Genomic DNA, 22771 nt, shown 5'->3' with positions numbered 1-22771 from the left:
AATCGAACTTGCGATCCTCTGTTCCAAAGGCGTGTAGTTTAACCACTACGCTATCCAGCTGCTTAATATATATATATATATGTGTGTGTGTGTGTATATATATATATGTGTGTGTATATATATGCGCATATATATACGTGTATGTATATATATGCGCATATATGTGTATGTATATACTTTTTTTTTTTTTTTTTGCTTAGTAACAGGAGCAGAAGAGTATGTTGGAGCAGCAGAGGAACAATTTCAGCCATTTGGATTCAGCTCAGCCACTACAGAGGAAAAAATGTCTTCAACACAAAAGGTGAGAAAAACATCACAGACAACACAACACTATTATTGAAACTGTGTGTTCAGCTGGTTGGTTTTTAAAAACCCGTTAACAGCAGCTTTATCTTTTCTATCCTGGGCTCATCCATATATACAGAATCTACATTTAAAATCAGAAACCACAGAAGTCACAAGAAAATACAAAGATCATATTTTATCTACACACATTGAAACAACAATATCATCAGTTGAACTCAAAAAAATTTTGTGACATAAAAGATTTTCTCCGCTGATCAATATTTCCTAATGTCATTTTAATTATACTTCTCTTTGTGTCACATCATTGTAATGTGATACTATCACCAGAAGGTGGTGGTAACACACCAGCAATGTGTTTGTTGACATGTTTGATTCCACTGACGGAGGGAGTTTCAGTTTGTTCCACGACTGCATTTCACTCACTGCCTCTGTCACTGCAGGACCAACATGGAGCAAGAAGTCAGCACTTTCAGGAGGCTGACAAACCTCACAGAAGAAAGGGAGAGAAAGCGTACAGCTGTGACTTGTGTGGAAAGTCTTTTGCCTGGGCTGGAAACTTAAAGAAACACCAACTCATCCACAGTGGAGTTAAATCTTACAGCTGTGACTTGTGTGGAAAGTCTTTTACCCTGGCTGGAGCCTTAAAAACACACCAACTCATCCACAGTGGAGTTAAACCTTACAGCTGTGACTTGTGTGGAAAGTCTTTTGCCCGGGCTGGAGACTTAAAGAAACACCAACTCATCCACAGTGGAGTTAAATCTTACAGCTGTGACTTGTGTGGAAAGTCTTTTACCCTGGCTGGAGCCTTAAAAACACACCAACTCATCCACAGTGGAGTTAAACCTTACAGGTGTGACTTGTGTGGAAAGTCTTTTGCCCGGGCTGGAGACTTAAAAAAACACCAACTCATCCACAGTGGAGTTAAACCTTACAGCTGTGACTTGTGTGGAAAGTGGTTTACCCAGGCTGCAGCCTTAAAAACACACAAACTCATTCACAGTGGATTTAAACCTTACAGCTGTGACTTGTGTGGAAAGTCTTTTACTCAGGCTGGAGCCTTAAAAACACACGAACTCATCCACAGTGGAGTTAAAGCATACAGCTGTGACTTGTGTGGAAAGTCTTTTGCCCATGCTCAAAGCTTAAAAAGACACCAACTCATCCACAGTGGAGTTAAACCTTACAGCTGTGACTTGTGTGGAAAGTGGTTTACCCAGGCAGAGAACTTAAAAACACACAAACTCATTCACAGTGGATTTAAACCTTACAGCTGTGACTTGTGTGGAAAGTCTTTTACTCAGGCTGGAACCTTAAAAAGACACCAACTCATCCACAGTGGATTTAAAGCGTACAGCTGTGACTTGTGTGGAAAGTCTTTTACCCTGGCCGAAGATTTAAAAAAACACCAACTCATCCACAGTGGATTTAAAGCGTACAGCTGTGACTTGTGTGGAAAGACTTTTGCCCGGGCTGGAGCCTTAAAAAAACACCAACTCATCCACAGTGTAGTTTAAGCACATGGGGTGGCTGTAGCTCAGGCGGTAAAGCAGGTCATTACTGATTGGAAGGTTGGTGGTTCGATTCCCCTTGTCTGCATGCCAAATATCCTTGGGCAAGATATTAACCCCAAAATTGCTCTCCGATGCATCCATCGGAGTATGAATGTGTGTGAATGTTACTTAGAAAGCACTTAGATCAATGTGCTTGTGCGAATGGGTGTGAATGGGTGAATGCACAAGTTGTGTAAAGCGCTTTGAGTGCTCAGAAGAGTAGAAAAGCGCTATATAAGAGCCAGTCCATTTACCATTTTACTGTGACTTGTGTGGTAAAGCTTTTGCTCAAAGTCGAAACTTACAGAAGCATCTAGTTACCCACCCTGGAATTAAGGTGTACAGCTGCGATTTTTGTGGAAAAAGGTTCAGTGACAAACAGTACCGAAATATTCACCTACGGATTTACACTGGAAATTATGTTTCCTGCTGTGATCAGTGTGGGAAACTGTTTACAACAGATGCACAGTTACAACGACACATGTTTAGCCACTCTGAGGAGAGACCTTACAAAAGTGAACTGTGTGAGAAGACTTTTAAAGTTCCACATCACCTGAAAAAAACACCAACAGATCCACACCAGAAATTAACTCTACAAGTGCAGTTACTGTGAGGATGTATTGATTTTTTTTATCTTGTAATTTTAACCTGATTGTTTGGAACAAGTCTGATCAGTAAACTTATGGAGTTATACTGAATGAACAGTTTGGAAAAATGAAGAGTCATTTTAGCTCGGTAAGCTGAGTGTTATAATGTAAACAGTAAAACGTAGTTGGACATTGGCAGAGATCACTTACGCTGTCATTGTTTAGAAGCAGAGCAACACAGATGGATCCAGTTCTCAACCCTGTCGTCACTGTGGTGGTGGGAAAACGTTTCTCTGTGACCTTTGTGGAAAAACCTCCAATCATCAACGGGACCTTAAACCGCATCAACGTAGACACACTGGAGACAAAATGAACTACTGCAAAGAATGTGGGAGAGGCTTCCACACACCAAGTACATTAAAAATACATGAACTCTTCCACAGTGGGGTCAAACAGCACATCTGTGACTAGTGTGGGTCATCCTTCACCACTGCACGTGAGCTTAACGAACAAGAATTAGCAAATCCACACAGGAGAGACACCATACAAGTGCAGACACTGTGACAAAAACTTCTCACAATCAGGTCATCGTAACAAACATGATTGTACACACATGGAAGCGAACTTCAGCTCTGACCAGTGTGACAAGAGCTTCAGGAATCTCAGTTCATACTCCAAACACAAACGATTCCACGCTGTAAATAAACTGTTTCACTGTTACCAATGTGCAAAAACATTCACTTCATTATCTGCTCTGTGCAAACATCAGCCTGATCATGCAGGGGTCCGTTCTTCGTACCTCGCCAAGTAAGTTAGCTGGATTTGATTGTTGACGATTTCGCGTGATCCGGGACTTGCTGTCATAGCAACAGATCCGTAAGCGTAAACCTGCTTGGGAGCAGGCTTACTTTATGTAAACAGGATTAGATCGCGGCCACTCAGGTATGTCCGCTTCATTTATACAAAAGCAACAGCAATATTTTTCCACTATTTTTCCATAAATAAATATTATCAATGTAACTAAAGATAATGCAGTATTTGATTCTTTTATTGATTTCATACAGATACATACAGGTCATTTCCTAAAAAAATGGAAATGTACTATTAATCATTCTATTTCATGTATTTGATTATTTCAGATGTAATTCATATTTTAGAGTAGTAATAGTAAATTACTTCGTGTAATCAAGATGAGAGACCACGGCTATAAAAGCGAAGGTGGATTTGGGAAGCCTGTTGCAGCCATGTCCTGTCCGTTTGTACGCGAGCAACCCATTGCGGAAGGTGCAAGATTGATAAGGAGAGTTTTCAGAATTCAGCATATATTGCGGGATAGACAGGATCCTTTAGCTCAGTGCGACAGTGTGCTCATAGAGAGATATCGATTTTCCCGTGAGGGTATTATTTACTTAACCAACTTGTTGACGAGGGGGTGCAGGACCACCACCTGTCTTTTTTTGCTCTGCCCTTTTCTTGGTTGCTGTTATAAACAAACAAACAGATTATTTCAGGGTCTCTTTTCAAGAGACTAAAAGCAATATAAGAGATAAATATTACCATTCTGTAGAATATTCTTATATTTCACTTTTACTTGTTCCCATGTTCTAGTGGGTCCTGTTGTGGCTCTAATGTGTAAGAGGATATAATGTAATATAATACAGGGAGTGCAGAATTATTAGGGAAGTTGTATTTTTGAGGAATAATGTTATTATTGAACAACAACCATGTTCTCAATGAACCCAAAAAACTAATATCAAACCTGAATGTTTTTGGAAGTAGTTTTTAGTTTGTTTTTAGTTTTAGCTATTTTAGGGGGATATCTGTGTGTGCAGGTGACTATTACTGTGCATAATTATTAGGCAACTTAACAAAAAACAAATATATACCCATTTCAATTATTTATTTTTACCAGTGAAACCAATATAACATCTCCACATTCACAAATATACATTTCTGACATTCAAAAACAAAACGAAAACAAATCAGCGACCAATATAGCCACCTTTCTTTGCAAGGACACTCAAAAGCCTGCCATCCATGGATTCTGTCAGTGTTTTGATCTGTTCACTATCAACATTGCGTGCAGCAGCAACCACAGCCTCCCAGACACTGTTCAGAGAGGTGTACTGTTTTCCCTCCTTGTAAATCTCACATTTGATGATGGACCACAGGTTCTCAATGGGGTTCAGATCAGGTGAACAAGGTGGCCATGCCGTTAGTTTTTCTACTTTTATACCCTTTCTTGCCAGCCACGCTGTGGAGTACTTGGACGCGTGTGATGGAGCATTGTCCTGCATGAAAATCATGTTTTTCTTGAAGGATGCAGACTTCTTCCTGTACCACTGCTTGAAGAAGGTGTCTTCCATAAACTGGCAGTAGGACTGGGAGTTGAGCTTGACTCAATCCTCAACCCGAAAAGGCCCCACAAGCTCATCTTTGATGATACCAGCCCAAACCAGTACTCCACCTCCACCTTGCTGGCGTCTGAGTCGGACTGGAGCTCTCTGCCCTTTACCAATCCAGCCACGGGCCCATCCATCTGGCCCATCAAGACTCACTCTCATTTCATCAGTCCATAAAACCTTAGAAAAACCAGTCTTGAGATATTTCTTGGCCCAGTCTTGACGTTTCAGCTTGTGTGTCTTGTTCAGTGGTGGTCGTCTTTCAGCCTTTCTTACCTTGGCCATGTCTCTGAGTATTGCACACCTTGTGCTTTTGGGCACTCCAGTGATGTTGCAGCTCTGAAATATGGCCAAACTGGTGGCAAGTGGCATCTTGGCAGCTGCACGCTTGACTTTTCTCAGTTCATGGGCAGTTATTTTGCGCCTTGGTTTTTCCACACGCTTCTTGCGACCCTGTTGACTATTTTGAATGAAACGCTTGATTGTTCGATGATCACGCTTCAGAAGCTTTGCAATTTTGAGACTGCTGCATCCCTCTGCAAGATATCTCACTATTTTTGACTTTTCTGAGCCTGTCAAGTCCTTCTTTTGACACATTTTGCCAAAGGAAAGGACGTTGCCTAATAATTATGCACACCTGATATAGGGTGTTGATGTCATTAGACCACACCCCTTCTCATTACAGAGATGCACATCACCTAATATGCTTAATACAGCTTGGAGTAAGACAACATGCATGAAGAGGATGATGTGGACAAAATACTCATTTGCCTAATAATTCTGCACTCCCTGTATAATAAATTTACCCTACCGCCTACTGGTGTTGGCCAGAGGGGCCGATGGCGCGATATGGCAGCCTCGCTTCTGTCAGTCTGCCCCAGGGCAGCTGTGGCTACAACTGTAGCAACTCCACCAGTGTGTGAATGTGAGAGTGAATGAATAGTGGCATTGTAAAGCGCTTTGGGTGCCTTGAAAAGCGCTATATAAATCCACTCCATTATTATTATTATTATTAAATTACTTACGTGTTTAATTTGTCAGCAACTTTCTGCCAGCCCTCTCTCCTTGCTTTTGCAGCCTTTGCAGTGTTCCCTTGCGTTTTAATTAAACTCTGAAACTCCTGAAATCCCTCAATCAGGAGTTCTTGCTCTACTGCCGAAAAATACTGAGCGCGCTCCTTCGACATTTTCGCCGACCAATCAAAGGGTTGCTGATCAATGTTTCTACTATCGATGCGTAGCCCCTTTTAAGCCACCCAGTGATCTCACATTACTTCATCCAGCTGTACTAATCGTCAACAACAGGTGTGTTCGGAGACCCGGAATAGCGAGCTCAAAGTTGGCGCGATGATTTGAACTTGGATGTGTCATTTGATCTTGGATGTAGTAAGCGAGGTAGGGATGGGTATCGAAACCCGGTTCTTGTTGAGAACCGGTTCCCACTGTTTCAATTCCTTGGAATTGTTTGCCATTTTTGCAATCGATTCCCTTATCGATTCCAGTCGCCCCGAATGACGTCACCACGTTGCGGAGCGTCATTTACCTGGCAGGAAACACGGCGGCTCAAACGCTCAAAAGTTTGGTTATACTTTACGAGAACGGATGACAACAGGGCAACTTGCAATACTTGCAAAGTAGATATTTCATTTAAGGGAGGAAACACTACGAATATGCAAAAGCATTTACTCACAAAACACGCGATAACCTGAAATGAATGTCGTGTTTTTAATTCCGCTCTCCGGACTCGTGAATCTCAACCCAGCAGCAGCAGTAACGTTTGCACGTCCTCTCCCGTTAATGCGGCAGGTAAATAATCAACTAACAGTGCATATTATGTTAGCGCGATCTGCCTTATTGCAAAACCTGCCATTACTGTGCGCTGCATTTAGGTGACCATGATGAGAGAGACAGACAGAGTCTGGCTCAGATGCTGGCAGTTCTCGCTGCAGTCTACCAGTAGCATCTCCTTTCAGGCCAGGATAGACGAATGTCACCGAGCAGTGACTAAGTTTGTGGTAAAAGGCTTGCACCTTGCACAGCAGATGCCCCCGATTTTCGGTAAGTGAATGTGTTTAATTGTAGGCAGGGACATTACTGGATATTTTTGTGTAATTGCTACAGAATAATTTATGTTATACTTTGTTATTGCTACAGAAGAATATTTATTTTATTATTTTACATTTACAATTTTTTTTCCTGGGGACCCTGTGACACCCCATTGAAGAGCCGTAGGCTGGATCTCTTAAGATCTCACTGCTGGGTTTGTAAGGCCATGTTATTCCTAAATTTCTATCTTGTTCAAAGAGAAGATATAAAACAAAGTTCTAAGCTAGCTTAGTGTTCTCCTTTTTAAAAAAAAAAAAAGAATCGATAAGAGAATCGATAAAGAATAGAATTGTTAAACAGAATCGAAAATGGAATCGGAATCGTGAAAATCTTATCAATACCCATCCCTAAAGCGAGGTACGAAGAACGGACCCCTGGACTGAAATCACTGGATCACAATGAATCTGAAGAGAGAGAAAGATCCTCTTCTGGCTTCAGGGTTGGACTTAAAAACCTTGAGATCAGGCTCCACAGAGTTCAGATGGAATCTCCTGTAAAGAGTGTCAGCTGATGTCACATTTGGATCTGATGAGGTAGCTCTGATTTCTGGACCTGCAGTGAATAATCCTGAATGTTACATTTAGGAAGCTGCATGTATAGATATGTACATCTATGCATGCAGCTTCTCTGTCACTGTCACTACATGCAGGGCGATCAAAATTACTGATATGGATATATATCAATTTCTTTCATTTGAACTTTCTTAGTTTTTCCAAAATTAACTTCTTTTTGTTAAAATGTATTCATTTTAAAGAAATGTTAAACGTTAAAAACGGCAGCACACATAAGGACCCTTTTGTTAATTCAAATTCTATTAAACATCTATTTTTGGCTCCTCCTTTCACTTTAGTGTATTTACTGTATCATTGAAGTCCACATGTTGTTTTAATGAATTAATTTTGATCCACATGTTCTGCAGCTGTTTTCTTGTTAATTTGAAGTTTGCATTATGAAATCCTGATAATGTTAAAGCGTTAGTTATATTTGATGAACTCTGTGTAAAGTTTGTCTTATTAAACAGTTTGGTGTGAAAAATAAAGAAATGGTCTCAGAACAAGAAGTTTGAGCCCTGATTTCAGATTCAAACTAATTTAACTGTTTTCGGTGGTACATGTGGAGGTTTCTCAGGGGAGGAGACTTGGCTGTTCTCCACTCACACTGGCTGAAATGGTGAAAATGCTGTTATCATAGGATGAAATGAGGATTTGTTCCTCATTAACGAGTTGGGGGCACAAAAAATACTTTTCTTTCTTATTCTCATTTAAAATATCTAGCTTTTATTAAATAATTATCTGACTCTTGCGAACAAAGTTTTTATCTGACGTAAAATGTATAGAAATCATACATATACCAACAAGACAGTGTACATCACTGTCACAACAGCATTTGTTTTCATTCAAAGGCTTTATGGCTTTAATACCTGGTGGGCCGGTCTCTAGTCAAAATGCCCAATTTTTTTGTCCCAGTCCAGCAGTGTCACCATGCCAGCTGACTGTATGTCATCATCAGCCAGTGTTGTTCTTTATACATCAATATTACCAAAGTTTACCATAAGGCAGCATAGAAAGTATTTACTTGCTTTCAGGTTTTATTCAAATGTTAGTCTTTTCAGTTGTTTCCCCACTTTTTTCCTGTTTCAAAATCAAACACCAGTTTGTAATAAGATTATCTTCTGTTTTTTAACAGGCAGATAAAGTTTTGCATTGGCATTGGCTAATTTGCCAATTGTATGTTAAACATGTTAGTATTTTAATATTCAAAAATGTTTTTGCCCAAAACATACGTGCACTATATGTCAGTAAAAATACTATGCAAATATTGCTGTCCTTGAATGCTGATTAAACACTGACAAAGCACTGATTGTATCTCTTGTACTTTATCAACGCAGTGTCTAAAAACTTTGCACCGTAGTGGTTAAAATCTCATTCTAATAAGAGTTAAAAGCGCATTCGGTTATTAGGTTTACAGGGTTACTGAATTATGGTTAACGGTTGGTAGAATTTTTTTTAACATTATCTGCCAATTACATCTGCCACCCTTCTCCAAATCTGTGCCCCTACATGGCCCCCCCAACAAAGTTTTTCTAGACACGCACACACCACTGCTTGGTGGGTATGCAAGTGAAGAGAGAGACTACATCAAAGGACACCATGGTTTCATCTGGATCCAAGGTAAGTTTCTGGACCTTGTCGGTGAAGTCGGTGGAGTTCTTGATGTGGTGTTTCCCACGAGAGGTGCAAGGATGGTAGCAAGTAGTGGTGGGCGGATCGATCCAAATATCGATAGTATCGGTCCCAAGTCGGTATCGGATCGATACTAGCCTGGTGAGATCGATTCTTTACTTTTGAGTTCTGCTTGTGTGCTATGCTGTGCTTTCGGCAAAAACGAAACAACCAGGTCGCTGGACACACCGCTCCTGTGTCAGCGGAGAGCAGGCACACTTTGCTCCCTCTCCCCCACTCTTATGTTTTGGTGTTGCACTGACACGTCACGTGACTTAGACAATTTGGGGGTTGTTAAGTTGTTTACATATTAATTATATATATTTTTTTGTTGTTGAGAATTTTAATTGTAATTTTTGTATTATAGTTTATCAACAATATTTGTTTTAATTTGTTTACTGGTTTTCGTGCACTTAAGATTTAAAAAAAAAAAAAAAAAGATCGCCACCAGGGCAGACCCGATGGCATTTTCATGCTTCACAGCATCATTTATTCTTACAATAATCACACGGTTGCTGTAACAGTACATTCAACGGCTTCAGCTCTCCCGCTGGCAGCCGTACACATCACCACCACCAACCCTGCAGCGGCATCGCAGAACACACCCTGCCACATACCCCCCTCGCCCGCTTCACCTCACCTCGCGAGCAGGCGAGGGAATCGGCCCGGACCATCGGCGCCCCATGCCCCAGCCCAGCGACGGGGAAGTGTCCACTCTGGCGGTCGCCCGCGCCTCCAGCGGAAGCCCCGGAGCTGGCCTGATGGCCACCCATATGGCAAGCAGCGGCAGCGCAGTAGGCGTGGAAGTGAGCTGGGGTTCACAGGCAGCTGGGCAGACGGCCGGTACGCAGGACTGTGCAGCCTGCGTGCCGAAGTGGACAGCGCACCTCGACCTCCGTCTCCAGCTTGGCAGGCGCGCCAGCAGTAATATGCAGTATCGCACACCACTAGTGTTTGGGATTTCTCTTTCAGTCGATTCACTCGGTACAACCCATAAGTATGGGATATCACGCCCTCGCGTGTCCTGGCTGAAGAAACCTTTAATCACGCCTTTAAGGCAGATGACGTGTGATGACACGCGCACGGCCCCGCCTGCACATATAGCCGCTGTCATCACAGTCATCCCTCAGTTCTTACGCTCTTCACCTCGCTGAGAACACCTCTGCTGAGTTGGGCTAGCTAGCTGCTGCTAGTTAGCTCCGTTGTCTGCCGACTTGAACTTAGCTTAACTGCCCCTGTTGGTGTTAGCCTCCACCCCACAGTTGGTGTGTAGGCTGCCCGCGGAGCGCTAATTTCAAGTTTTCCCGTGCAGTGTTTTGCTTTGCGTTTTGGAATGTACTCCAAACCGAAGCGAGCAAAGCAGAAATCTTCTGTTCGCCCCTGTCCTCAGGGATGCGGTTTCTCTTTGCACAACAGCGACCAGCACGATGCCTGCCCTGTCTGCCTGGGGATCGTCCACGCTAGGAGAGCGTTGGCGGAGCCCGAAGCCTGTGCGTTTTGTCGCCAGCTCCAGCGCTCGACCCTGGAAAGTCGGGTGACGTTTGTGGAAAAAGTGCTGGGACGCTCGGCTGTCGCACGGCATGACCCTCTCCTTCCGAGTCTGGAGCCCCGGCTTTGTCCGAAGACGAGGATTTTCCGGTCGATGTCCCCGCAATTAGCTGGGCTGACCACATGGAATATGTTGACGGGTTAGCCAATGACGAGTCGGAACCATGCAGGAGCGCTGGCGGGCTTCAACCCAGGCTGAACCCCATCAGCGCTCCCCAGGACAATGATGATGTGCTGGACATCGGCCTGGACATCCATGATTTGTCGGAGGATGAGCAGGAGAGCTCATTGTCAGCCCAATGTACCGCCGCTGCTGCGCCGGTCGGCCACGGTGACACCTCTCTTTTCTCCCTGTTTCGCCGTGCTGCTGAGAAGCTGCAGGTGGACTGGCCCTCTCCTCCGCCAGCTCAGAAGCCGTCGTGGTTCGCGGGGTTTTTCCTCCCACCGGAGCCCGCAATGGCCAAAAACTGCCTTCCCATGTTCCCAGACTTTCTCTGCGAGTTAACAGCATCATGGGACAAACCTCTGTCTACCCGCGTCACTGTGCCCGGCTATGGACAGTACATGGAATTGGACAGCGCCAAGGGGGCTGGCTTAGCTAACCCACCCCCTATGGAGCCGTCTCTGGCTGCTTATCTGGCCCCGTCCCATAACCATGGTGTCGGCGGCCCCGCAACTCTGCCGTCCAAGCACTGCAGATTCTCTGCTTCGCTCCGTGGGGGAGAGGGGGGTGCGAACTGTTGCCATGGGTTACCGGTTGCAGTTCCGGGTCAAGCCGCCTCGTTTCCAAAGAGTCGTAAATACGACTGTCAACACCGAGGCGCCCATGATACTCAGAGAGGAAATAAAGGCGCTATTGCAGAAAAGAGCAATACGAGTGGTCCCTGCTTCAGAGACAGACAAAGGTTGGTACAGCTGTTATTTTATTGTTCCGAAAAAAGGGGGAGGGCTTCGTCCCATCCTCGACCTGCGAGTCTTGACCACGTATCTACGAACGTACAGGTTCAAGATGCTAACACTCAGACAGCTCTTGAATGCGGTCGGCCCGGGAGATTGGTTTGCAACAATCGATCTAACAGATGCTTATTTTCATGTGGTTATACACCCGAAACACAGGCAGTTTCTGAGGTTTGCATTCGAGGGCGTAGCCTACGAATACCTAGTGCTGCCGTTCGGACTGTCGCTCGCTCCTCGCACCTTTACGAAATGTGCCGAGGCAGCGCTAGCGCCCCTCAGAGAGAGAGGAATCCGCATCTTAGCCTACCTAGATGACTGGGCTCTCGTAGCTTGCTCCAGAGAGCAAGTGGAGACACAGCTGTCGCTGTTTCTGTCACACATTCAGACACTGGGGTTCTCTGTGAACTTTCAAAAGAGCTCGCTAATCCCAAATCAGCAGATTACTTTTCTCGGTTTGGAAATATGCTCGCTTTCCACGTTTGTCATCGCTGCCTCGCTCAGTTTCAGTTGGGACGCAGACTGCGTTTCCAGACGATATTAAGCTTGTTGGGCATGATGGCATCTATGATTGCCGTAGTGCCACTTGGACTGTTAAAAATGAGAGCGTTTCAACGCTGGACTCTCTCTCACCGTTTGTGTGCATCGCGTCACCTCCGGAGGAGGCTGCCGGTAACCGCGTCTTGCATGCTAGCTCTCAGTCCTTGGAGGAAGCCCGGGCTGCTCCTGTCTCGCTCTCTGCTGTTATGGTGCAGTGTTCATTTTCTGTCTCTAAGAGCCACCCATGTCCCGGGCCACCTGAACCTGGGGCCGGACCTTCTCTCCAGGGGGGGTCCTCTGGTGAGAGAATGGAGGTTACACCCTTTAATAGTGGCTCAGATTTGGGGCCTATTTGGCAAAGCGCAAATAGATCTTTTTGCTTCCAGGGTAAATACTCACTGCCCCCTGTTCTTCTCCATAATCGACCACGATGCACCCTTGGGCTTGGACGCGCTAGCGCACCAATGGCCAGACGTGCTCCTGTATGCATTTCCCCCAGTGGAAATGATATCTCCAGTTCTAGAGAGAGTGCGTCGGCATTCCCACACTCTCTGATTCTAGTGGCCCCTTGGTGGCCCACAAGGTCGTGGTATGCAGAGATAATCAGCCTGCTAGCAGCGAGTCCTTGGCAGCTTCCTCTCTGCAGGGATCTCCTCTCTCAGGCGGGAGGAGAAGTGTTTCATCCGCGCCCAGATCTGTGGCGCCTTCATGCTTACCTGCTGAGAGGTTAAACTTGATTGCTAAGGGTTTGCTACCTAGTGTGATAGTGACAATTCAGAGCGCTAGGGCCTCATCTACCAGAGGCTTGTACGCTTACAAATGGCGAGCCTTCGAGCAATGGCTCATGCTGTCCTTTCTGCTGGGTCTACCACTCACTAAGGATGTGGTGGTCCGATTCCGGTCAAACTGATCACTTGGTTGCGTTACTTGCTCTTCGAGTGAATCAACAAATGGATAAATAAAAAGCCCAACGACAATGCTGATTTTTTTAGAGTCTTAGCTTACATTTCATATTTACAGTTGTTATCCTCCACGGCTAAACAAACTCTCTAAATCGGTTTCAATTGTGTACTGATGTGCACAACAATGGACATAAGGAGCTTCTTTCAAAGAAACAACTCAGGTAGATGTTATTTTATATATTATGCTTTGGATGTTGTTCAGTATATCTATGCAAAACAAGAGGAATTTCAATACACAGCGGTATATTCACAGTTGAAACCAGTTGTCTATATACACTTTAGGGAGAAAACATAAAAACTTTTTGTTTTACTGTTAAATATCAATTTAGAGTAAACTTGTTTTGTTCTGGATAAATAAATGTTGAAATATCTTTTGAATTAGTTAAATGTCAGAATAAAAAGAGGGAGCTGTCTATTTTAATCACCTACATCAAATTTAGGAGTACATATACACTAAGTTTATTGTTAATTAATAAGAAAACGCCAGACGATTCCATTCTGAGCTGAAGAAGCTTCTGATAGGTTAGTAGAGTCCATGTGAGTAAATTGGTGGCACACCTGTGGACGCATATAAGGCAGAACACAGAGCCTGTTTCTGTGACATGGGAAAAATCGAGAGATATCAACCAAAACACCTGGAAAAGAATTGTGGAGCTCCATAAGTGTGGCCCAGTTTTGAATACAAAATACAAAAGTTAACAAATATGTTTTTTATATTTATCAATCTAAAAAAATAAACATTTTGTCTGATTTGATGTTACAATTAAAAAAGTGTTTGTGTTTTTATCTGAAGAGTGTAAATATCTGGTTTCCACTGATGTTGTTGGTGTTTGGCTTGATTGTCAGCACAAAGAGGGAGAGAGAGGAGAATGAGGACAGAACAGAGATGGAACAAGAGCAGGTGAGACACACATGTTAGTCAAATGGTTGTTTGCTAAAACTCATCAGAACATGTATCTAGAACCTAGTGTAACTTTTTAGATACCATTTGTTATTTTTCAAATTCTATATTTATTAAGTTATGCAGGCTTATAAAGGCTAAATAATTATATAAACTTTTCTGAATCTAAATAGTGTACTTTGGTAGAATTAAAAAATAAGTGTAGTGCAGGTCTATGATGATTTTTAGTGCCACTATCATCTAGTTTTGATTCTGGTTCTCTTTTGGTTAAGTCCTCAGTAGTCCTGATTTTGAACTGTTGTAGTCCTGTTTTAATTCCAGATCAGTTCTGGGTTTGGTTGAATTGGGGTTTAGTCACTGTGTCTTGATACAGCCCAATTAAAAACTAGTTTAAGGTGATATTTATTTTTTCCTATATGAAGACATTCTTTTTTGAACAAAACTCAAAACAGAGCCTTATAATCTTTCAGTCATTTCTACCCTCACTTGATTTCCTTTTGCTGCTCAGCTCTCACACAGTGGCTCAGTTATGCTCCAATCCCTCCATATTGTGGCCAATCACATGCGAGGATATAGGATAATATCATTATGTGAAAAACAGAGAGGGTGAGAGACGCGACAGTCAAGTGGAGCATCCGTCTGTCCTCTCAGTAAGTGAGTGAGACCGTAGACAGCGGAGGGCTGTGCGAAAGCAAAAACACATAAATATGCCTGACACCTGTAAACGTAGCAGCATCTGGCTGCAGTTTAAAGACTTTTTTTTTGTCTCGGTCTTGGTCTCGTCTCAACGTGGTCTTGGTCTTGTCTTGGTCTCGGATTAGGCGGTCTTGACTACAAGTCTAGCACAACCTCACGTGTCTGAATTTACAGTTATGTTTTGGTATATATCACCTTGTTGCTTTGTCTTGAAGTGGTCATGTGATTGGCTTACCACGACTACTTTATTCTTCCTCAGTCAAACAGCAGCACTCATGAGATTGTTTTGCCCCCTTAGCTCCAGGTGTTGTGCTAGAAAGTGATCGGGAGGGCGCGCAGCTGCTTAAGGCCTTGTGAATTGTTTCTTGTTTCCTGTTTTATTGTGAAGGTCCGTGTCTCATGTGAGTGAATTCAGTTTTGCTTCCCCTGTCTCCTCTTGTCAATTACTTCCAGCTGTGTTCCCCACCTGTGTGTAATCTCCCTGTGTTCTTCTGTGTGTATTCAACTCGTGTCTACTCATGTACTAGTTGCTGTTCTGTCTGTAAGTCTCCTGTGTATTCTCTGTGTTTTCCCTGCCATCCACCTTCTTATGCATCTGCTCACCTTCCTTCATGTTTGCTGTTTAGTAATGATGGGTAGCTGAGGCCTTGTGAACCGTTTCAGCACATTCCCCAAACTGTATTGATACTGTGTCGACACAGCGTTGCTGTTTTTCTTCATACTGACACCTGCTGGACCTTAAATGTCACTGCTGGCAACTTTCTTGAGACTCACAACAGACACTGATTCAAATACCTAGCCATACTTGTATACACTCTAAGGTATTGTACTTTCCATGGAATCATTTTATATCTTTTATATTTCAAATTTTATAGACATCTTTAAAATATATTGTGAATGACATTAAGTGAAAATTAAAATAAAAGTATTGTGAATGTAATATTACCCATTTAAATCTAATTGACTCAGAATTTATTATAAATTTTTATTCAGAAAAATAAGTTTATCCAATGTTTTTGCATTCAGTCTATTGTGTTTTTTTTTACACTATTTCCCCATCTGTGCCTGTGAGCTCAAGCCAGGTGGAAAAGGTTGGGATAAGATGTTTTGCAGCACGTTAAAGGATAATACTGAACTTGCCTGGAACAGGTGACTGCTCTGATGAAGGCCTAGGCTGTGGCTCAGATGTTGTGTGGGCAATTACTGCAGCACGCTCCATTTTCAGGTGCCTCACTACACTTGGAGGAACTACAAAATCCGAGTGTTTTAAATCTTGGGTCTAAAAGTGTTGAGAGGGTCAACACACTTAATGACTCCAGATTAGAAGCAGTGTCTGTGACACGACGCCTAAGTTGGTCATGGAGATGGGTGGCTGCTTGTGTGTGGAGATGTAAAGAGTTCTGCTCAAGTGCACAATATAGCATTCTCATCATCGGGATGACCTTTGACCCTGAAACTCTCCTCTCCTCAGACAACTCCACTGTGGCCTGATGGAAAGGGGCCAGTACAAGAAGTGCTTCCCTTACGATGTTACACTCATCGGCCGTAAGTAGAGTTAAATGTGTTGGAAGAGAAGCAAGAGATACCCAGACTGCTTCTTTCTCATCATGTAGCCGTGACAGCATCTGATATGTGCTGTTCCAACATGTTGGTACCTCGTTGATAAGTTTGAAGATGGGCCGTCCCATCTGCTGCTGCCCTTGAGCAAGCTTTTCTTTGGCTGTAGTGCTTGATCTGAAGAATGATACGATTTGTCTCTTATGGATGAAAGTTCAGGGATTTGATCACATGATTTTTTGACTAATAAATTGAGTTTGTGTGCAATGCAAACTGAATGTCGAATTTGGAGAGTTCTTGTTGCTGCAGTCATGTTTGGTGCTGCATTGGTAACAAGACACCTTACCTTATTTGTGATCCTCCATCATGCCCGTTTTGAATTGGGCCAAATCGCCTGCAGTGTGACTTTGTGGAAAGTGTTTCACACCCAACACAGATGTACACAGCTGCATATTCTCATTAATGTAGTGACAGGTAAGAGCCAAATAAGCCTCACAGGCACAATACTAAAGGGTTGGCAGTCCTTTATAATAAAATTCAGGACTGCCTGGTTCACAACAGTCTTCCTAGATGCTTGATTTTAAAATGATAAAACACATATTAATAAAAACAAAATGATGATAAAGCTGCTCAATGTCTATATAGGCCTACCTCTGTTCATTCTCGGTGTGTTTGTCTCCTCATTTTCATGTTTGGCTCTGTAATGCCTAAACACTGAGGAGGTGCTTTTGTTTGTGTAAGAAAGCAGAACAGATGTGACATTTAACCTGCATAAAATGAAATAAATAATTCACACTGCAAGTCACATTGCTGTTTTTCCTATTCTAATAGGTTACACTGAAACAAAGGCAGACAAACAGTTACATTATTTGCAGTTAAAAGATCAAAATGATCCCACACAGCAGAAACAGAGATTTGTAATTTTTTTTTTATCCTCGCGAGAGTAATTTTGTTTTTTGTTTTTTTTGGTGGCGACTCATTCCGTTAACAAATGCAGATGCGGTATCTTTTAAACACAGTTTGGCGCCTTGGCAATGAGTGATACAGCAGCTGTATCGATCACGTGACTTTTTCTTAAAGCGACACACGCACCGATACAGGCATCGCTAGGTGAGCTTGATACATGCGCCGGTGCGTCAGTGTTGCTGGACCCATCACTACTGTTTAGTAGTTTAATTTTTCCCAGGTTAGATTATCTTTAGTTCTGTTTTGCCATTTTTCACCTTGTGCTTTACTTTACAATAAACCACTTTCATCTCAGCGAGTGCCTGCGCGTAGATCCTGATTGATTTTCTCCACACGGCTCATCCCCTTGGCCGTGAAAGGAAATCAGAATGTGCAGAGAATTGGTAAGGAAAAAAAGGTAAAGGTAAAAAAGGGCAACTATGAAGAGTGGAGAAGTGCTTGGTCCAAACGACATACCTGTGGACGTATGGAGGTGTGTAGGAGAGAGGGCGGTGGACTTTTTAAGCAGGTTGTTTTACTCTAACTTGGACAGTGAGAGAACGCCTTGCTGTGTGATTTCTGCTGTGATATTTAGATGTTAGGGTCAGAACTTAGCACAAAATGACATGGAAGCCTGGATCCATCCTGCCTTGTATCAACAGTTCATGCTGCTGTTGCTGATGTACTTTATATCACTGAGGACCATCTGAGCAGTTATTTAAATGCCGTTGCCTGTCTGAGTGTTGCTGCTGACCATCTCCACCCCTTTATGAACACAGTGCACCCACCTTCAGACAGATGTTTCTAGCAGGATGAAGTTCCATGTCCCAAAGTTTAAATCATCTCAAACTGGTATAATGAACATTAAAAGGAGTTCACTGAACTTAAATGGCCTCCACAGCCACCAGATCTCAAAAGAAGAGTGTCTGTAAAAGTCTGCAGCAACTGTGTGATGCTTTGCTATTTAACTCACTGACTTACTCATTACCCATCATGACTCATTACACTGCTGGGGTAATGTTTCTGCCATTTTCTGAATGTAATTTTACTAATTATTTTATTTTATTTTTAAGATTTAAGACTTTGCAGCTGTGGGTGTACAGTCTTCGCAGTCTCACATGAAAAGTTCTTAAAAACTTAAAGACTGGAAACAAAAAGATCAAAAAAGGAAAAGGTTCTTCACTGTCCAGAGATGTCTGAGAGACAGAAGAGTTTATTCCACTCTGACAGTTATTATTATTATTATTATTATTATTATTATTTGATTTGATTCCTAAAAATATGAATTGTTAGGTACCTTCTGCTCTACCTGAATGTCGCTTATAATAAAAAGCACTTAGATTGCTCAGTTAGAGTAGAAAAGTGTAACATAAATAAGAAACAGTCCATTTACCAGTTCGGCGTCACAGATGTTGGTGAGTGAGCTGGGTGACGTAGCTAACAGTGCAATGATTTCTGCTGGGCAGCTACACAAGTGTGCGTTCTATTACACAATGGCTACAAATAGAGTAAAGCCCTACCTTAAATCTGCTGATAACATTCACTGAACTTATCCTCCTCCTCTGATTCTTTAAGGTCTTTATGCGTGTGCTTTCAGTCTTCACGTGTCAAGTAGTTGACACAGATCAACTCTGACATCCAGGAAATGCCAACAGCGAGGAAACAGCCGAACCAACAAATGAACAAATTCTTCCTTCTCTTATTTTTCAGTTCATGCATCCTTGATTTCTTTGCTCTCATTTCCTTGAACCTATCAGTATATCTTAGCTCCTCCCACCAGAGAAGTGAGCAAGTGAGGCGAGAAAAACATGTAGAGCGGAGCTAAGAGGCTTTAACAATATCAGACATCCTTGCTTTAGTCGTTTTAAAGCAATGCCAGTTAAATATAGCACATCCATCGTTTCGTTACAGCAGACTACTACTAAAGTATTTGGTTGGGTCCGTGTGATGAGTGAGACTTTTAAGTCTGTGCCAGAGACAGAATAATTCTCTCATCCAGGAAATACTGAATGCAGTTTAACAGTTAAGATAACACAGAAACAAGTTATTCCCCCTTTTCTTATATTTTGGATTCTACATCCTTGATTCCTTTGCTCTTATTTCCCCAATCATCAAATTGCAGCTCAGTCCCTCACACATGACGAGTGAACAGACAAGGTGAAGAAGACATGAAGAGAAAGGAGCTAAGACGAGAGGTATTCATGCCTCCGAGCCATTACAGCAATGTCAGTTAAAAACGATGTTTGGCACAGATGCTGCTGTCCATTGTTTTGTTGCAGCACACTCCTACATATTTACAGAGTCCTGTTTCCACTCCCTGTTTGTTATGTCTCTTTTATACGTCATTAGTAAAACACTTTACTCAGGATATAGTAGATCCTCCAGATCTCCCCTTTCCTGATGCATTTTAGAAACTTAACTGTGCTTTAAGACGGCACATTAAGACTGATTACTGGGTCACAGCCTGCAGCACAGAAAAGAAGGGAAGGCAATGAATAGATAATGAATAGTCCTGTTGTTCATACCTGTTTTAGACAGTAGGGTGAGCAGTTTAATCCTTCACCTGTATTTAGGCATAAGAGAGCCATGTCTGCTTTGAGAGATCGGTTATTGTGATGGATTGTAGCTTTCGAACTTGGATGATGAAATCATCTACTTCCTGCAGGGTTATTGATCACTTTCTTTGATTTCTCAAGTGCATTCAAAATGATTCAGCTGCTGCTAGTGAGAAATAACAACAGTAATATCAGTAAACACCACCTCATGGATCACTGACTGCCTGACAGGCTGACCAGAGTATGTGAGACTGGGCCGAGCTCTGTCTGATTTAGTGATGTGCAGTAGGAGCTCCACAGGTGGACAGTTCTGTCCTGGACTTTATACACTCAGACTTTCAGTACAAGTCTGAGTCAAGACACCTTCAGAAATACTCTGATTCTGCAGAGGTTGGATTTAATAGTGATGGCAGGAGGAGGAGTTCGAAGCACTGATGGATGATTTTTGTGGTGTGATCTTGAAACAATCATCAGCTGAAGTACAAGTACCTTGTACTCAGTACATTGAAAACAGGCTCAACTGGAAGATCAACACAGAGGCTGAATACAAAAAGGACATGAACAGACTTTCCTCAAGTAGTGAGAGCCTTCAATATGTGCAATCCTGTCTCTGTAAGGCAGAATAAATATGTTGATCATTATTAAATCATTTAGAAGAGAGAGACCTAATGTTTAATTCTTTTCCTGTAACTGTTTTACTCTTTGGTGTAGTTGAGGATGTTTTATTGTTCTTTCTTTGTGACTTTTTATACTGAAATTATTTTTTATGGTTTTCTGTTTGTCTCTTAGTGGTCATGACCAGGACAGTTTCTATGGGGATGGGGTTGCAGAGATGTGTGTAAGTCTGTAACTGTGCTTCCTGGTCCAAGGTCTGGAGAGCCACATTTTGGGGTTTTGAATCCATTCAGTCAGATTTCTATAAATGTGCGGTGCTCCATGTAAAGTATATAGTGTGGATGCCATCTCTCCTGATAAGACCACCTTTTCCCCAGAAAGCTCACATCACTCAGACAGACAGCGTTTTAACGTGAACCTGCAGCTAAACATGTTACTGCTGATCTGATACACTTTACACTAGATACTTTGGCCCATACCGACCAGTCTGTTTATATATAGGATTATTTTCAACACCTTTCAGACAGGTGTTGAAAATTAATGTAGTCCTACAACCAGGTATTTATATTTTGGGCAAGATAAGATACATAAGGACTTGACTCATATCCTGTAAATACTGCTTCTAGCAGCAAAGAATATGTATTTGGAAACAAAAATAACAAAACCTGAAATTAAAATTCACAAATAAAAAGAGGGTGTTGCACTAAAGACCTCACTGTGATCACTCTGATTTCTAGCATCAAAACAGGTCAAGCCATCAACAAAAATATAAAGGTAGGTGTTGGAGACCTTTAAGGTGGTCTGAACATAAAATGGCGCCATGAATTGATGTCAGACTGCACCTACCGTTGGAGGAAAACAAACAAACAAAACAACAACAACATTAAATAAACTCCAAAATTTCACATGAACGGCATTTTTTTTTATGTCCCTGGCCTGCAGATGCTTTGGGTGAGCCAGGCACATCATACGGGGGCCACCAAAAATATTTGGATGGCAAAACAGAATTTCCTGTTTTATTATGCTGTTGTCTAATATGGGTTACTTGAAAAATATGGCAACAAAGGGAGACAGAAAAAATGATACGCCCATTTGATTCCCTGCTATTAAAGATATCACTGAAAATAAGTACATATGAAAAACAAATAAGATGTCGAAATCCATAATCATTTGTTTTGAGCAATAAATTTTGGGGGGCCCAAATTTTGCCGCCCAGCCCTGCCCTCCCTTTGGTGGCGTGGTGACATCCCTGGCTACCACTTGAGAGAAAGCAAGAAAGATAGAGAGTGTTGGGTGAGCTACACTGAGTTCTGTCAGCAGAGAGAGAGAGAGAGAGAGAGAGAGAGAGCTGTGCACTAAATTCATTCAAATGTTTTAGTAAAAACTGCCTCTGCTGTCATGTCTGTCTCTTCTGTTTTTTTTTTTTCTTACTTACATCAGAAAATGTTTCATGTGACTTCATCCTCATACAAGAGACACAGCTGTAGCTATAAAGCTAAGGAAAGTTTCTTTATGGCCCAGAGGTTGCTCAGCAGAGGATCATTTAAACGTGCAATCAGGACCACGTTTTAAGCGGACTGTTGTGACTGGCTGAAATGAAAAGACCCATGAAAATGTTATTAATGTTACCTTCTCATAAAGAAGGAGAACACATTCGGTCTTATTTCCATTTAAATATATATTTTTAAGTAATTAAAAATAAATCCTAATGATATGCCAGCTTCTATAATGATACTTGACAATGTAGAACAAACATGATGACACAAACTCCTAGATAACTTAAAAATCAACCAGTATTTTTATTGGAAATGAGCAGGACTTGTTTACATCATTGTTTCACAGAATAGCATTATCAAGATGTAACGATACCCAAACTGGCCAGCAGGTATCACTGTGGTTTCATATTGTTTTGAAATGTCAAAATAATTTCAGTGCAAATGCTTCAGACATTTCAGTGTTTCTGTTTTGTTCAAGCCTCAATTTGACCATCAAATTGTGGAGTGTCGCACCAAAGAGCTTCATTCAGACTTTGGTGCAACACTCAGTGCTATTTAGACTCAAACATGTTTCATGTGTGTTGCATTTTGTATTTTGGACTTCTCAACAATGGAGCCATCAAGGAAGCATTCCCAGGTGTAGGAATATTTTAACCTGGTGCCACCAAAAAATAGAGAAATAAATTTACTCTCAGTGTTTATTCAAAGTAAATATATTTACAGGTCTATATCTTTCATGGGGTGCTTTTGTTACTGTAAATAAATAGAATAATACAATATTATGTGGGAAATAAATAAATGTGAGATGAAAATGATAATGAAACTGA

The 22771-nt window shown here is 42.1% G+C and overlaps 1 protein-coding gene and 1 pseudogene across 1 annotated transcript in view; both read left to right on the top strand.

Annotated features, from left to right (window-relative positions):
* LOC143416549 (uncharacterized) overlaps positions 1 to 7999 on the top strand; it is a 13512-nt gene extending 5513 nt beyond the window's left edge. Inside the window, exons 2-3 of the mRNA XM_076881934.1 lie at positions 207 to 301; positions 747 to 7999. Coding sequence (XP_076738049.1) covers positions 284 to 301; positions 747 to 1823 — 1095 coding nt within the window. The 5' untranslated portion in view covers positions 207 to 283 and the 3' untranslated portion in view covers positions 1824 to 7999. The remainder of the gene's footprint in view (positions 1 to 206; positions 302 to 746) is intronic.
* A 1196-nt stretch (positions 8000 to 9195) lies between these two features.
* LOC112432570 (uncharacterized) lies at positions 9196 to 12948 on the top strand (annotated as a pseudogene).
* Positions 12949 to 22771: the final 9823 nt, after the last annotated feature.

The sequence above is a fragment of the Maylandia zebra genome, linkage group LG3 (assembly GCF_041146795.1).
Source record: "Maylandia zebra isolate NMK-2024a linkage group LG3, Mzebra_GT3a, whole genome shotgun sequence".
Lineage (NCBI taxonomy): Eukaryota > Metazoa > Chordata > Actinopteri > Cichliformes > Cichlidae > Maylandia > Maylandia zebra.
This window is presented reverse-complemented; position numbering and strand designations above follow the sequence as displayed.